General features: G+C 43.4%; 2 protein-coding genes across 5 annotated transcripts in view; both read right to left on the bottom strand.

The window, feature by feature from the left end:
- Positions 1–1,738, bottom strand: part of LOC124135763 (sorbitol dehydrogenase-like) — a 32,768-nt gene extending 31,030 nt beyond the window's left edge. For both annotated transcript variants that reach the window (XM_048396401.1, XM_048396410.1), the window contains exon 1: positions 427–1,738. In XM_048396401.1, coding sequence (XP_048252358.1) covers positions 427–480 — 54 coding nt within the window. In that variant the 5' untranslated portion in view covers positions 481–1,738. The remainder of the gene's footprint in view (positions 1–426) is intronic.
- Positions 1,739–1,883: 145 nt separating this feature from the next.
- On the bottom strand, positions 1,884–16,865 carry LOC124135761 (sorbitol dehydrogenase-like). Of its 3 annotated transcripts, none has more exons than XM_046501300.2 (9): positions 16,786–16,865; positions 10,018–10,051; positions 9,517–9,681; positions 9,085–9,244; positions 8,575–8,693; positions 6,217–6,282; positions 5,331–5,500; positions 4,247–4,368; positions 1,884–4,010 (listed from the first exon to the last, which is right to left on the bottom strand). In XM_046501300.2, exons 1-9 carry the CDS (start codon positions 16,837–16,839, stop codon positions 3,857–3,859), a joined length of 1,044 nt encoding a protein of 347 aa, XP_046357256.1. In that variant the 5' UTR covers positions 16,840–16,865; the 3' UTR covers positions 1,884–3,856. The 3 variants fall into 3 exon arrangements, with proteins under 3 accessions (XP_046357256.1, XP_046357257.1, XP_046357259.1); XM_046501301.2 differs by having other exon boundaries at positions 4,259–4,368; XM_046501303.2 differs by lacking the exon at positions 6,217–6,282.
- Positions 16,866–16,952: the final 87 nt, after the last annotated feature.

The raw sequence follows: 16,952 nt of genomic DNA, 5'->3' as shown, positions 1-16,952 counted from the left end.
AGATGTACAATACATGTGTTGACCATACATGATTGATTTGCCACTACTTACTGGCGGTCGTCATGCATTGCCGGTATAGCAGTACATTCACTGTATGGTAGTGAGGCAACAATATGGCAAGCTGTGTTGAAGACAAACCAGTCCATGATGAGGCTGATTTGTTTTCTCGTCGCTGTGCGTTTATTATTGAGTTAACTGGTTGCCCTCCTGTCTCTGTACATCAGGATACACCTCTATATGAATGACTAGTTTATAAGCATTGCACTTTCTCAAACTCATCTTTGCATCAAAATTGAACCGGTTAATCATTTACAAAAAGAGAAAGATGCTCATTCCTAACCAACTTTGGTGTTTCTCGAAGACCGCAAAAAACATGTACTTTATTACATTCAAACGTACTGTCACCGACACAAGAGTGTTACGTACCAGTTGTAGATCTTGTTTGCCATAGAGAACCAGGGACAGATTTCTATCAGCCATTATCGGGATAGGGAGGCCAGTGTCCAAGTTTACAGTTAGCTTTCTGTCCAGCTCTCTCTATTATACATAGAGGGTCGTACAGTGTGTGATGGCGAATACGATCTTGTCTAGCATGAATAAATCATGAAGACATGAGGCATGTGATCAGAGAAGCATGCTTTGATTATAAAGAGTAGAAACCACTCTCGTAATCATAGACTTGCCATGTTATCACGTCTGTCACCAGGTCATCTTCAGGTCAGTATGCATATACATGTTACAGTCAATGTCTATTTTAAAGCAACATGTATATTGACTCAAATTGTATTACCGTAGTTGTGAAACCCATCAAATCCATCAAAATAGATCAAAATTAAAATGAGATTAAATTAAGGAGTCTAATTCATTTAAGTCAATCTGTCGTATTTTTCAGGCAATATGTGCATTGCCCGAGTAAATCAGTCAATATACGTGTTGCCTGATTATAGACATTGACTGTAACATATATACGGTATATCTGACAGAATCCTTCACTGGTATGAAGTTCTTCGAGTATATTTGTTATAATTTGAAGATATATATGTCGCGATAAAAATGTCGATATCAAGATGAATTTCTAGGATAGACTTATGGGAAACGTACAACCTGAGTATTTGATAGGGCTTCGCGTACAAAATCATAGACATAGTTAACAATTGACTTTAAACTATTTTTCTTGCGTTTATGGAGATACAAACGTAAAATCCGGTGTTCACACTCTGTAACACCGCGTACCAGTTTTACGCAAAATGTGCCCACCGGAGTCTACGTTTGTTCCCTTAAAAAAACGCAAAAAGAAAATAGGTTAAAGTTTTAATAAATAAATTAATCAATAATGATAACTTAACACACTACTTATTTAATCATGAACACACAGAATTGTAGACAATGATAAGAAATCAGTGACATCGTGCAGCGCAATAATGCAACACAAACCCCGCCCAATCTTGTATAAGCCAATCAGAAAGCAGTAGCCCGCTAGTGGGCGTGGCCTACGTTATTCGATTTATGGAAACATAAACGCAATCAATATTGCTTGATTAGCCAATCAAATGCCATGGAATCACTTGCAATTCATATATTGATGTACAAGGAAATACATACCACCGGATCAACTATATTTCACAGGCTAGAAAACTACATATTGTAGGTTGAGCCACGTTCTAAGAAAAATGCCATTACGACTTACAGTCTTTTGATAAAACTCTACAATTATAAAATAGAGAACATAAATTATTTGTGTATATCAAGTTGATATGCTAAATTCGTTTGCAGCTTTTTTAACCGAAACTTCGGTACATACATGTATACTACAAAGTGATATTACCCGCCTGTCACCACTGCCTTATGACACATGAATATACTGATGGAAACGAATAAGGCCATTGCCAGAAAAATCAAACTCGATATTTATTTAACATCGAATAGTAACATACATCAATATATACAAAATGCAGCTGTCTTTGACGGACCTTAAAACATTGTGCTTAACACATCGTACCTATACATCATTCATACTCCAATAGTCAAGTTTAATTAGAATTAGGAAATTTCTCAAATATACGAGTTAGCATCTCTGAATACTGTGATATTGATGTCCGATTCCTGGCTACTTGAAGTAAAATATTGCAAGACACAAAGCTTATCTCACAAACCATCGTATAATTTGGGTGAAAAACTGGTGGCAGTTTGACTATTTTCTAACGGTAATTTTCCATTATAATATATGGTATATGCAGTTTACGTGATTCAGTTTCACAGTGTAAAGTAGTGTAATATACTGCTCTAGTAATACTGGTATAATAAAACTGGTTACATACACTGAAAGGCAAAAGAAACGTCACTTCTGAAAACACTGATAAAACTTAACAGACACTGGCAGTTACATGTTCTGTGGTCAACAAACTCATTTATCATTCTGCTGCTTCTTTTTGTTGCCTTAAAGTCCATTTAACAATTGAGTTTAAAATGGAGTGCTTTGCCCAAACGCAGCCTACACAAGTGCAATGGGACTTAGTTGCGGAAAAGTCTTGTCAAAAACATGATGCACGTGCATATCGTGGATTGTATGGGTATAAAAGACACCCAAATGAGAGACAACAAGCTATCGGAAGACTGCAAGCAGGCCAGAGTGCAAAGGTCGTTGCAAATGCATTCAATGTCAATGTCAGAACAATATATCGTCTGCAACATCGCCACAACACCACCAACACCACCGACGACTGACCGCATAGTGGTCGTCCCAGAGTCACTTCTCCCAGACAAGATTGGTTCATGATACGCCAACATCTGCAGAACTGATTCCGAATGGCCACTGAAACAGTTCGGCAAACCATTGGCAACCACCAGCGTGCCATCAGTGATCGTACAGTCCGACGTCGCCTAACTGCCAACAGCATCTCGTACCACCGTCCTGCTCGTGTACCCATCCTGAGAGATCGTCACCGACAGGCCCGACTGCAAAGGACCAGGCAGCATCAAAATTGGCGTCAACAGCAATGGAGAAGAATCATCTTCACTGATGAAAGTCGCTACTGTGTTTCAACGGTGGATGGCAGAGTCAGGGTCTTGCGAAGGAGGGGCGAACGTTATGCTGATGCTAGTCTTATGGAACGAGACCCGTGGGGCGGCCCAAGCATCATGGTTTTGGGTGGAATAGGACTGAACCAAAGAGTGGGACCTGTGGTCTTTCAGAATATTGGTCCAGGCAGAGGTAATGGCATCACAGCTCTCCGCTACATTGACCAAGTCCTCAGACCCCATATCGTGCCTTTTTTTGCCCGTCATCAAAACCACACCTTTCAGCAAGACAACGCCCGTCTCCACACTGCCAGTCACCAGGGACTTCCTCCAGCAGCACAACATCCAAACCATGCCTTGGCCTGCCCTCAGTCCGGATTTGAATCCCATTGAACACTGATCACATTGATCCAACGCCGACTCAACGACGTACCCCCAAGGCCGACAACTGCAGCAGAACTGCGTGTAGCGTTCCTGAGGATATGGGCCTATATCCCAATGGCCTTCATCAACAGGCTAGTCCACTCCATTTACAGGAGATGTGTGGCTGTGGTCAACGCCCGTGGTGGCCACACCAGGTACTGATTTTGAACCCCCAAGCTGTGATGTCTTCTGGTGCCTCCCCAAATTCACAATTCGCAAAATCATTCCCCAGACTGTTAATTTCATGTGGGCCAAACACTGACTTTCTCCGATGTCTTTACTCACATATATAAGCATTTGAAAATAAAGATATTTGTATGATACATCCACATGACGTTTCTTTTGCCTTTCAGTGTATAATGCCTCTGTCCACCATGGGAACCTTTCCTGGTGTGAAACGCAGATTGACGCAGTGTCACTTTCTCTGACAGTTGATGATGATCTTAACTCCCTCTCTGAGTCTCGCTGCTTCGTAGGCGTCAAGCGCTTCCTCCAGCCTGTATCGGTGAGTGATAAGCTGCTTCACGTCCACCTGACCACCGGCCACCATGGCCAGAGCTGCAGGGTACCTGGAGAAAAGCGCTCAGCTTTACAGCAATGGGTGATAAAATAGCAAGTGACGATAGTCCAAAACGATGACGATGCAACATTTAGCTTAGATTTTAGTTATCATATCCGAAAAAAATATTTGGTGCAACAGTTCATTTACTGAGTGAATATATGTCAATCATACATTTATTTTGTAACGCTATATATTCTTGGCTACTCCACAAAGACCGTTGCATTCTTTTACTCCTATACTTACGTATTGGCAAACCTTATCATTCCCAGGATGTCGACCTCTCTACACTGGGCGCTGATCAGTGGCAGCTGTAGCTCTGCTGGGCCCAGTCCAACAAGAACAATCCTTCCTCCTGTTGCCGTGGCCTGGGGAAGATAACACATATACTTACGTCTACATAAAATGCCCTCGCTCGTACATGACGTCTTGCAGAATGAGCAACACGCACATATGTATAACAATCTATGGCTTTTTGGACTCCCCTTTCAGATATATTATGCTCTGCGTGGCACCTCTTACATATATGTCTGTAGTAACCCTCTGCTTAGTGTAGCAGCGTTTGGCAACAAAACATGTATGAGGAAGGTGACCCCAACGCAATGTTACAACTTATGGTTACAATTACATATGTGGCTGTGGTGACCCTCTGCGCAATGTTACAACGTATGGTTAGACTTACATATATGGGTGTGGTGACCCTCTACGCAATTCTACAACGTATGGTTACACTTACATAAATGGATGTTGTGACCCTCTGCGCAATGCTACAACGTATGGTTAGACTTACATATATGGGTGTGGTGACCCTCTGCGCAATGTTACAACGTATGGTTACCCTTACATATGTGGCTGTGGTGACCCTCTGCGCAATGTTTAAACGTATGGTTACACTTACATATGTGGCTGTGGTGACCCTCTGCGCAATGTTACAACGTATGGTTACACTTACATATATGGGTGTGGTGACCCTCTGCGCAATGTTACAACGTATGGTTACACTTACATATGTGGCTGTGGTGACCCTCTGCGCAATGTTAAAACGTATGGTTACACTTACATATATGGGTGTGGTGACCCTCTGCGCAATGTTACAACGTATGGTTAGACTTACATATATGGGTGTGGTGACCCTCTGCGCAATGTTACAACGTATGGTTAGACTTACATATGTGGCTGTGGTGACCCTCTGCGCAATGTTACAACGTATGGTTAGACTTACTTATATGGGTGTGGTGACCCTCTGCGCAATGCTACAACGTATGGTTACACTTACAAATGTGACTGCGGTGACCCTCTACGCAATGTTACAATGTGTGCTTACACTTACATATATGGCTGTGGTGACGCTTGACGGCGCGCCACTGCACTCGATGGTAACATCAGCAGCACCTCCAAGTGAATCCTGGATGGTACGTGCTGTTTGTTGTGGGTCTCCCGCCAGAACAATGTGGTCAGCGCCCACCCTCTTTGCATATTTCAGTCTGTCTTCATTGATATCTGCAATAGGAAAGTACATACGTGTCTTTTGATGCACTTTTATGTAATAAGTAACTGAGTGAGTCTTCATCGATATCGACAATAAGAAACTGCACAAAGCACTGTTAATCCAACATGACCCAGAGTCATCATGACTGAATGCGAAAGGATCTCAAAACAATCTCAAGCTATTACTATTACCTTTATTCCATATTTTCAGAATAACTAATCCGTAATTCGGAATATGCGAGCAGGTTATTCACTTATATTACCCATAGTCTTGCCCGGAGTAGAATTAATCCCAAGTAACCGGTGCTTAGCTTGTGGAAAGATTCGATTAAATGGATATGGTGATTAGGCTCTGTAACTTTTTGATTTCGTGCCATCGTGCCCCTGTCACTGGCTTGGTACTCAATTCACAGCATCGTTCACTCAGCCATTCCATCTGAGAGAAGGTAGAAACATGTGGGTTTCTCGATCTCAAATGAAAATATTAGCTCAGTAAAACGACGTCACATAAAAACGTACATGACGTCATTAACAATGGACGACGTCAGATTCAGACTTTTACGACAATGTGTTGATATCTCGACACGTAGCTATGGGCCTCTTCGCAAAACAGTGGAACAACTGTCGAAAACCAGCCAATCAGCATAAAGCAAAAAGTAAAATGCTCAATGAGAAAATATTTTCAACTATATCCGTGCCTCTGTGAAGATACATGTTTAACAACAGACCTGTTATTATTATCTTTGCTGCTCCTCGTGCTCGTGCCGTCAACATGCAGATAAGACCAACAGGCCCTGCAATGGCATGCGTTAAACATATGTTCATACACTTCAAGGAAATCGTACATCTGTTCATACACTTCAAGGAAAGCGTACAGGGATCAGGACCTATTTCGGCATTTCATTCAAATCACTGCCTGACCAATGTCATTATGGTTCCTTTGTTTTCCTTGTATATATTTCCACCTATAAAACAACGAAGTCTAACTTGGACCAAGAAACGAAGACAAGTTGAAGATAATACACGTGACGCATTGCAGTTGTATAGGGAAGAGAAAACGACGTTTATTTATTTAGGTGTGTCGATTGACAACATCGCCAACCTTTAACAAGTGTGTGGCTTTGGGTAGGTAACAACATCGCCAACCTTTAACAAGTGTGTGGCTTTGGGGTGGTAATAACATCGCCTACCTTTAACAAGTGTGTGGCTTTGGGGTGGTAACAACATCGCCAACCTTTAACAAGTGTGTGGCTTTGGGGTGGTAACAACATCGCCAACCTTTAACACGTTTGTGGCTTTTGGGTGGTAATAACATCGCCTACCTTTAACAAGTTTGTGGCTTTGGGGTGGTAACAACATCGCCAACCTTTAACAAGTATGTGGCTTTGGGGTGGTAACAACATCGCCTACCTTTAACGAGTGTGTGGCTTTGGGGTAGTAACAACATCGGCTACCTTTAACAAGTGTGTGGTTTTTTGGTGGTAACAACATCGCCTACCTTTAACAAGTGTGTGGCTTTTGGTCGGTAACAACATCGCATGCCTTTAACAAGTGTGTGGCTTTGGTGTGGTAACAACATCGCCTACCTTTAACAAGTGTGTGGCTTTGGGGTGGTAACAACATCGCCTACCTTTAACAAGTGTGTGGTTTTTTGGTGGTAACAACATCGCCTACCTTTAACAAGTGTGTGGCCTTTGGGTGGTAACAACATCGCATGCCTTTAAGAAGTGTGTGGCTTTGGTGTGGTAACAACATCGCCTACCTTTAAGAAATGTGTTGCTTTTGGGTGGTAACAACATCGCCTACCTGCGTGTAGTGCAAGGCTTTGGGGTGGTAACACCATCGCCTACCTGCGTCAAGTGGGTAGCTCAGGTTTGGTAACAACATCGCCTACCTGCTCCACACACGAGCACTGTGGCTCCCAGGTAGACGTTGACACGGTTACAGGCGTGGACAGCAACAGCCAGAAAAGACAAAGAATGGTCTCATCAGAGTCGAAGACAGAACAGAACAGAAGACCACGAACCAAAGAGGAAAAAGCTTCAGCACAAACTTCTCCCAAGATCTTAATATGATCCTAACACCTCATGATATTGCCAAAGACCTGAAGCACAAATATATTATTAGAATAAATTAGCGTGGGAGAGACTACGTTGTTGTTGGGGACAACCTTACAGAATCAACTGACATGCCCAAAAGCATTAATGAAAGCAATCTAAAATGGGATACCCCAAAGTGCGCTGTAAACCAAAAGAAAATCAGTCAAGCAACAATCCTATTGGCGTTCAGGATCAAATCAATGGGCACGACATGCACATGAGTAGTAATCCTCACATTACTAGGCCAGTCAGTCCTAGACCGCCTTAATCTAGGTGGTAAGGGCATAGAAACTATGCCATACAGGAAAAGGCCAACCCAATGCACAAACTGTATGCTCTATGGGCACACGAAAACATCATCAGCAAACGCATAAATAATACGCCTACTCGGCAATCTGTATCCAAATCTATTCAACTCACTGAGGTAAAAAAAACACACACACAAAAACAAGCGACTACTTATTGCATTTAGTACTTACTACTAAATGGCTACATTGCGCTTATCCAAAGCATAGGCTACTTACTGCTGTAACTCAATCACCCCTGTAACTAAATGACCCCCGGGTCAGCACGTGGCTTGGGGCTGGTAACAACCTCGCCTACCCTGTCAAGTGCGTGGCTTGGGGCTGGTAACAGCATCGCCTACCCTGTCAAGTGCGTGGCTTGGGGCTGGTAACAGCATCGCTTCCATGTGTCAAGTGCGTGGCTTAGATCTGTTAACAACATCGACCAGATGTGTCAAGTATGTGGCTTGGAGCTACCTACCTGTGGTATCAAGTGTGTGGCTTAGGGGTGGTAACAACATCGCCTACCTGTGTCAAGTGTGTAGCTCGGGTTTGGTAACAGCTTCGCTTACCTGTGTCAAGTTGTGGCTTGGAGCTGGTAACAACATCGCCTACCTGCGTGTAGTGCAAGGCTTTGGGGTGGTAACACCATCGCCTACCTGCGTCAAGTGGGTAGCTCAGGTTTGGTAACAACATCGCCTACCTGCTCCACACACGAGCACTGTGGCTCCCAGGTAGACGTTGACACGGTTACAGGCGTGGACAGCAACAGCCAGAGGCTGCAACATGGCTCCCTCCTCCATGCTCACGTTGTCTGGAAGTCTGGGTTGTAAAACAAAGTGTGGTATCATTATCATTACACGTTAAATAAAAGTTCTTTGATTGGCAGTATGGATGGATGGATGGATGGATGGATGAATGAATGGATGGATGGATGAATGGATGTCCTGATGTCATAATATTTTATGTGACGTCACCTGCTTGTGACACATCACAACTGACCTTGTTCGGACTTCTAGTTACTTCTGGGTTGTAAAACATAGTGTATTGCAGCGTGCCACAGCACGGCACAGCACAGCACAGCAGAGCACAGCATAACAGAGCATAGGATAGCAGTTCTGCATTACGTCATCGGTATCTGCCTATACTTTCAAAATTCAACATTTTCCATGAGTTTTGTAAAGAATGCAATCTTGCAGTTTGAGGGACTTACTTGAAGCAGAAATCTGCAGCATGGACGAAATACCTGGAGAGTGTACCGTGGTCGGGTGGTGTGGCACAGTACTTCATCATCCCGCACAGGTTGTAGCGGCCTGTCTTACACAGCCCACACGTGCGACACGGGACACCCGGCTCTATGGCCACCCGGTCACCTGCACACGTGAAGTAGAACCAATCAGATACACAGGTTGTAGCGGCCTGTCGTACACTGCCCACACGTGCAACACGGGACACCCGGCTCTATGTCACCAATCAGACACGCAGGTTGTAGCCGTGAAATCGAATTGTTAATATAGCGTGTCATCACTAATCAATAGAGTGTCTTGCTGAAGCAGGCTTGTTAACATTCTACAATCAGCAATTAGTAGCTATCCTATTGATGATGAAGCTATCACCCACTAACTCACTCACGTTGGACACTTACCAACTTTGAGAGTTTCCACGCCCTCCCCGACTTTCGAAACTACTCCGCTGGGTTCGTGTCCCATGACCATTGGTGTCCTTACCACCATGTCGCCAATACAACCGTTCTGCCAGTAGCTGACATCAGAACCACATATACCCACATCGTGGATGCAGATTTGCACTTCTGGAAACATGGACATACGTAATCGTCGTCAGTAGTATTTAACCTCACACGCACACGATCATGCGTTAATATATGCACACACACACACACACACACACACACACACACACACACACACACACACACACACACACACACACACACACACACACACACACACACACACATGCTATGCTCATATACACTAGTTGGTGTAGACAATTTGTAAAGCTTATGAGGGATAAATGCACATTTCTCTGATATCGATCATTCCTAATGGATAATACTGTTGATATACACAATGTGTCTCAAGCTATGCTGGGAAAAGTCTTCCACGCGGATAAACTGTCTAGCTACCTCCGTATCCTGGTTCAGGTTTCGGGCGATCCTCCTACGAAACAAAGAAGACATCGATAATATATGATACAACATATCTTGGAAAATGACCCAACAACAAAGTACTAGCCAAATTCTACCTTTCCCTCTTGTATATTTTTGTTATCATTGAGAGTCAGGTTTTTAACAAGAGATGCTGTCATTACACTTATTTTAAACTTGGTTAGATCTCGAGCTGGTCATCTTCGCGACTCTATCGTGTCGTACGAACAAACAAGATATTGCAGATCTCCGGCTTTTAAATGTGCATTATGTGAAGACGCCATTTTCATCCGCAATGTTCAACATCCACGATCAACCGATGAAACTGGCTACCATCTGGTCACAAAACATCGCCTTTAAACTCAAACTGAACACAATGCACATCAGCACAACACACTGTACCCATTCCAACACTCCACACTATAGCCATGTCAACACGAGATACAATAGCCACACCAACACCGCACTCAATAGCCACGTCAACACTACACACAATAGCCATGTCAACACGAGATACAAAAGCCACACCAACACCGCACACAATAGCCACGTCAACACTACACACAATAGCCACGTCAACACTACACACAATAGCAATGTCAACACGACATACAATAGCCACACCAACACCGCACTCAATAGCCACGTCAACACTACACACAATAGCCACGCCAACACCGCACACAATAGCAATGTCAACACGACATACAATAGCCACAACAACACCGCACACAAAAGCCACGTCAACACTACACGATAAAGCCATGTCAACACGACATACAATAGCCACACCAACACCGCACACAAAAGCCACGTCAACACTACACACTATAGCCATGTCAACACGAGATACAATAGCCACACCAACACCGCACACAATAGCCACGTCAACACTACACACAATAGCCATGTCAACACGAGATACAATAGCCACACCAACACCGCACACAATAGCAACGTCAACACTACGCACTAGAGCCATGTCAACACGAGATACAATAGCTTCACCAACACCGCACACAATAGCCACGTCAACACTACACACAATAGCCATTTCAACGTGAGATACAATAGCCACACCAACACCGAACATAATAGCCACGTCAAAACTACACATTATAGCCACGTCAAAACTACGCACGGTAGTCATGTCAACACGAGATACAATAGCCACACCAACACCGCACACAATAGCCACGTCAACACGAGATACAATAGCCACACCAACACCGCACACAATAGCAACACCAACACCGCACACAATAGCCACGCCAACACGCCACACTATAGTCACGTCAACACGAGATACAATAGCGACACCAACACCGCACACAATAGCCACGTCAACGTGAGATACAATAGCCACACAAACACCCCACACAATAGCCACGCCAACACTACACACAATAGCCACGTCAACACTCCACACGGCGAAACCGCATTATCAGTTCATATTGGGAAAGGGAGGTCACTCTAATTTCAAACGGGAGCTATCTCCGTTGTTTTCGTATTTGCGAGAAATGGCGTCACCCACGCTGCACGTTGTTGGTCCAGCTATTAAATGCCCAGCTTATCCCTAAGGTAAAACGTAAGGTAATTAAATGTTTGAATGCATTATATATTTATGTTTCCATCAGTACATCTTCTAAGATTGGTTTAGTGGTGATAACCATTTTCTAAAATGTGGGCCCACATTTTTCCCGTCATCTATGGTGATCGAAACAAGTGGGCCCACATTTGTATTTCGCCTAGCTTCGTTAGGTTGTTTCGTTAGTTCTGATAATCAATCCCTAAATGTGGGCAGACGTTCTTCCGTCATATTGATTGCAACAGGAGGGACCACATTTATTAATCGCGAAATTCTACTTAAATATTGATAATCATTTTCTCAAATGTGGGCCCACATTGTTCCCGTCATATATGGTGATCGAAACAAGTGGGCCCACATTTGTATATCGCCTAGTGGGTAGACGTTCTTCCGTCATAGTGATTGCAAAAGGAGGGACCACATTAAAAAATCGCTAGCTTCATTAGCTTTGCTTACTTATAACCACTTTCTAAAATGTGGGCCCACATTGTTCCCGTCTTATAGTGATCGAAACAGGTGGGCCCACATTTTTAAATCGCTGGGTTTCATAAGGTTGACGAAGTCATTTAGGCTATTGGGCTCACGTTTGTCATTATGTGACATTTTATATTATTCATATTTTGTAATATTGATGGGAAATATTTTTATAAATCATTTCGTGTGACATTAATTCCATAAAAGGCACAAAAGTCTTTGAAGTTTGAATAACTGCGTCATAGCTGACCACACTAGTTTTACAAAAATAGCTACCAAGCAAGAAACTTAAATCTACTTCAAATTAAAATTACAGAGGCAATACCACTCATTCTACCTTTTCCAGTATAACACATCAATCTAATCATAAGTGTTGGTGGCGATATAAGCCTGAACATATGTCTACACTTGAATTGATCTCGCACATGATACAAGCCTCAGACGTTTCCGAGAACTTGTTCCATAAAAGGAATAACTCATGAATATTAATAACCCCACAACCTAGTTTGGCGATGTTCGTAGAAGTGAGTTCTGCTGTATTGCCATCTTATTTGTACATTTTAATCCAATTATAAGTCATAATACTTATTTTAAATAGACAAATTATGAGTTCGTTATGCGGGTTTGTTTACGTAGTATATATTCTCAACAACAAGTGCGTTTAGTTTCGAATGTGGGCCCACCTCGAACTTTCGATTAGGCAAACGGAGTTAGCTCCCTTCTCGAACCACCGATAATGCGGTTTCGCCCTCCACACTATAGCCATGTCAACACGAGATACAATACCTTCACCAACACCGCACACAATAGCCACGTCAACACTACACACAATAGCCATGTCTTGAAGAGATACAATAGCCACACTAACACCGCACACAATAGCCACGTCAACACTACACACACTAGCCATGTCTTGACGAGATACAATAGCCACACCAACACCGCACACAATAGCCACGTCAACACTACGCACTAGAGCCATGTCTTGACGAGATACAATAGCCACACCAACACCGCACACAATAGCCACGTCAACACTACACACAATAGCCACACCAACACCGCACACAATAGCCACACCAACACCGCACACAATAGCCATGTCAACACGACATACAATAGCCACGTCGACACTACACACAATAGACACACCAACACCGCACACAATAGCCACACCAACACCGCACACAATAGCCATGTCAACACGACATACAATAGCCACGTCGACACTACACACAATAGACACACCAACACCGCACACAATAGCCATGTCAACACGAGATAAAATAGCCACACCAACACCGCACACAATAGCCACGTCAACACTACACACAATAGCCATGTCAACACGACATACAATAGCCACGTCGACACTACACACAATAGACACACCAACACCGCACACAATAGCCACACCAACACCGCACACAATAGCCATGTCAACACGAGATAAAATAGCCACACCAACACCGCACACAATAGCCACGTCAACACTACACACAATAGCCATGTCTACACAAGATACAATAGCCAAACCAACACCGCACACAATAGCAACGTCAACACTCCACACAAAAGCCATGTCAACACGACATACAATAGCCACACCAACACCGCACACAAAAGCCACGTCAACACTACACACTATAGCCATGTCAACACGAGAGACAATAGCCACACCAACACCGCACACAATAGCCACCTCAACACTACACACTATAGCCATGTCAACACGACATACAATAGCCACACCAACACCGCACACAATAGCCACATCAACACTACACACTATAGCCATGTCAACACGACATACAATAGCCACACCAACACCGCACACAATAGCCACGTCCACACTCCACACTTTAGCCATGTAAACACGAGATACAATAGCCACACCAACACCGCACACAATAGCCACGTCAACACGAGATACAATAGTCACACCAACACCGCACACAATAGCCATGTCAACACTCCACGCTATAGCCATGTCAACACGAGATACAATAGCCACACCAACACCGAACACAATAGCCACGTCAACACTCCACGCTATAGCCATGTCAACACGAGATACAATAGCCACACCAACACCGCACACAATAGCAACGTCAACACGAGATGCAATAGTCACACCAACACCGCACACAATAGCCACGTCAATACTGCACACTATAGCCATGTCAACACGAGATACAATAGCCACAGCAACACCGCACACAATAGCCACGTCAACACTCCACGCTATAGCCACGTCAACGTGAGATACAATAGCCACGCCAACACTACACACAATAGCCACGTCAACACTCCACACTATAGCCATGTCAACACGAGATACAATAGCTTCACCAACACCGCACACAATAGCATTGTCAACACTACACACTATAGCCATGTCAACACGAGATACAATAGCCATACCAACACCGCACACAAAAGCCACGTCAACACTCCACACAATAGCCATGTCTACACAAGATACAATAGCCACACCAACACCGCACACAATAGCCCAGTCAACACGAGATACAATAGCCACACCAACACTACACACAATAGCCATGTCTACACGAGATACAATAGCAACACCAACACCGCACACAATAGCCTCGTCAACACTCCACACTATAGCCATGTCAACACGACAAAAATAGGCACACCAACACCGCACACAATAGCCACGTCAACACTCCACACTATAGCCATGTCAACACGAGATACAATAGCCACATCAACACTACACACAATAGCCACGTCAACACTACACACTATAGCCATGTCAACACGACATACAATAGCCACACCAACACAGCACACAATAGCCATGTCAACACTACGTACTAGAGCCATGTCAACACGAGATACAATAGCCACATCAACACCGCACACAATAGCCATGTCAACACTACACACAGTAGCCATGTCTACACGATATACAATAGCCACACCAACACCGAACACAATAGCCACGTCAAAACTACACACTATAGCCATGTCTACACGAGATACAAAAGCCACACCAACACCGCACACAATAGCCACACCAACACTGCACACAATAGCCACACCAACACCGCACACAATAGCCATGTCAACACGACATACAATAGCCACGTCGACACTACACACAATAGACACACCAACACTCCACAATATAGCCATGTCAACACGAGATAAAATAGCCACACCAACACCGCACACAATAGCCACGTCAACACTACACACAATAGCCATGTCTACACAAGATACAATAGCCACACCAACACCGCACACAATAGCAACGTCAACACTCCACACAAAAGCCATGTCAACACGACATACAATAGCCACACAAACACCGCACACAAAAGCCACGTCAACACTACACACTATAGCCATGTCAACACGAGATACAATAGCCACACCAACACCGCACACAATAGCCACGTCAACACTACACACTATAGCCATGTCAACACGACATACAATAGCCACACCAACACCGCACACAATAGCCACGTCCACACTCCACACTTTAGCCATGTAAACACGAGATACAATAGCCACACCAACACCGCACACAATAGCCACGTCAACACTACGCACTAGAGCCATGTCTACACGAGATACAATAGCCACAGCAACACCGCACACAAAAGCCACATCAACACTCCACACTTTAGCCATGTAAATACTTAACACTAAAGTCATATCAACACCGCACACAGTACCCACGTCAACACTCCACCCTATAGCCACCTCAACACTACACACGATCACCACGTCAACATTACACATTCTAGCCACGTCAACACTACACACAAGAGACATATCAACAATACACACTAAAGTCATTTCTACACTACACACTGTAGCCATGTTAACACTTCACGCAAGAGACATGTCAACACTAACCACAATAGCAATAAAAAACACCGGACACAATAGACATATATCTTATCTTTACTCAGTACTCCAACTTCTAAATGCCTCTCAAAGAAGTTGTAAGCACAAAACAGTATATTCATATCAACACTCCGCAATATAGCAATTTTAAAACATAGCAACTACAACAATACCTACACAACATACCAACCCATGTTAACACTTCAAAATCTATTCATGTCAATACAACCACAATGATATATACAATTACAATGGCATTGACAACCACAATGACATATACAATTACAATGACATACACAATCACAATGACATAAACAACCACAATGGCATAAACAATCACAAAGAAATTCCCAACCACAATGACAAACACAATCACAATGACATACACAATCCTAATGACATACACAATCACAATGAGATACACAGTCCTTCATACTTGTACTTCTCCGCGGCAATGGAGAGAGAAATCATGATCGTGCATACATCAGTTCGTTGCTGAGTCCTCATGGCAGTTAGGACACGATATACGAGTTAAATATATGTATTTCTATCAAAAAAGGCAAGACATGTATTTATGAAACTCTCTACAAAAGCAACACTCGATAACAATACCAAGAACAGTGATAAACTATGTATTACGAGGCAAGTCATGCATGTTGTGCATCCGTGACGTTACCGCCATGGGCGTATGACCCCAGTAAACATTGCTTGTCTACCTCCAAAGCGTCCAATATATTTACACAACCTTGACGCCTTCTATGAAAACACACTTAATCATACTGCTACAACTTACATACCAGTCGCAGATCTTGTTTGCCATAAAGAACCAGGGATAGGTTTTCATCAGCCATTGTGGGGATATGGAGGTGAGTGTCAAAGTTCAAGGTCCCTATCTGGTACGTCAGAGTAAATCCATTCATACACATGCTGGTTTTAGGTTTTAGAATATCTTGAAGTGATGATG

This window comes from Haliotis rufescens, unplaced genomic scaffold (assembly GCF_023055435.1).
Source record: "Haliotis rufescens isolate VD_foot unplaced genomic scaffold, xgHalRufe1.0.p SCAF_1, whole genome shotgun sequence".
Lineage (NCBI taxonomy): Eukaryota > Metazoa > Mollusca > Gastropoda > Lepetellida > Haliotidae > Haliotis > Haliotis rufescens.
This window is presented reverse-complemented; position numbering and strand designations above follow the sequence as displayed.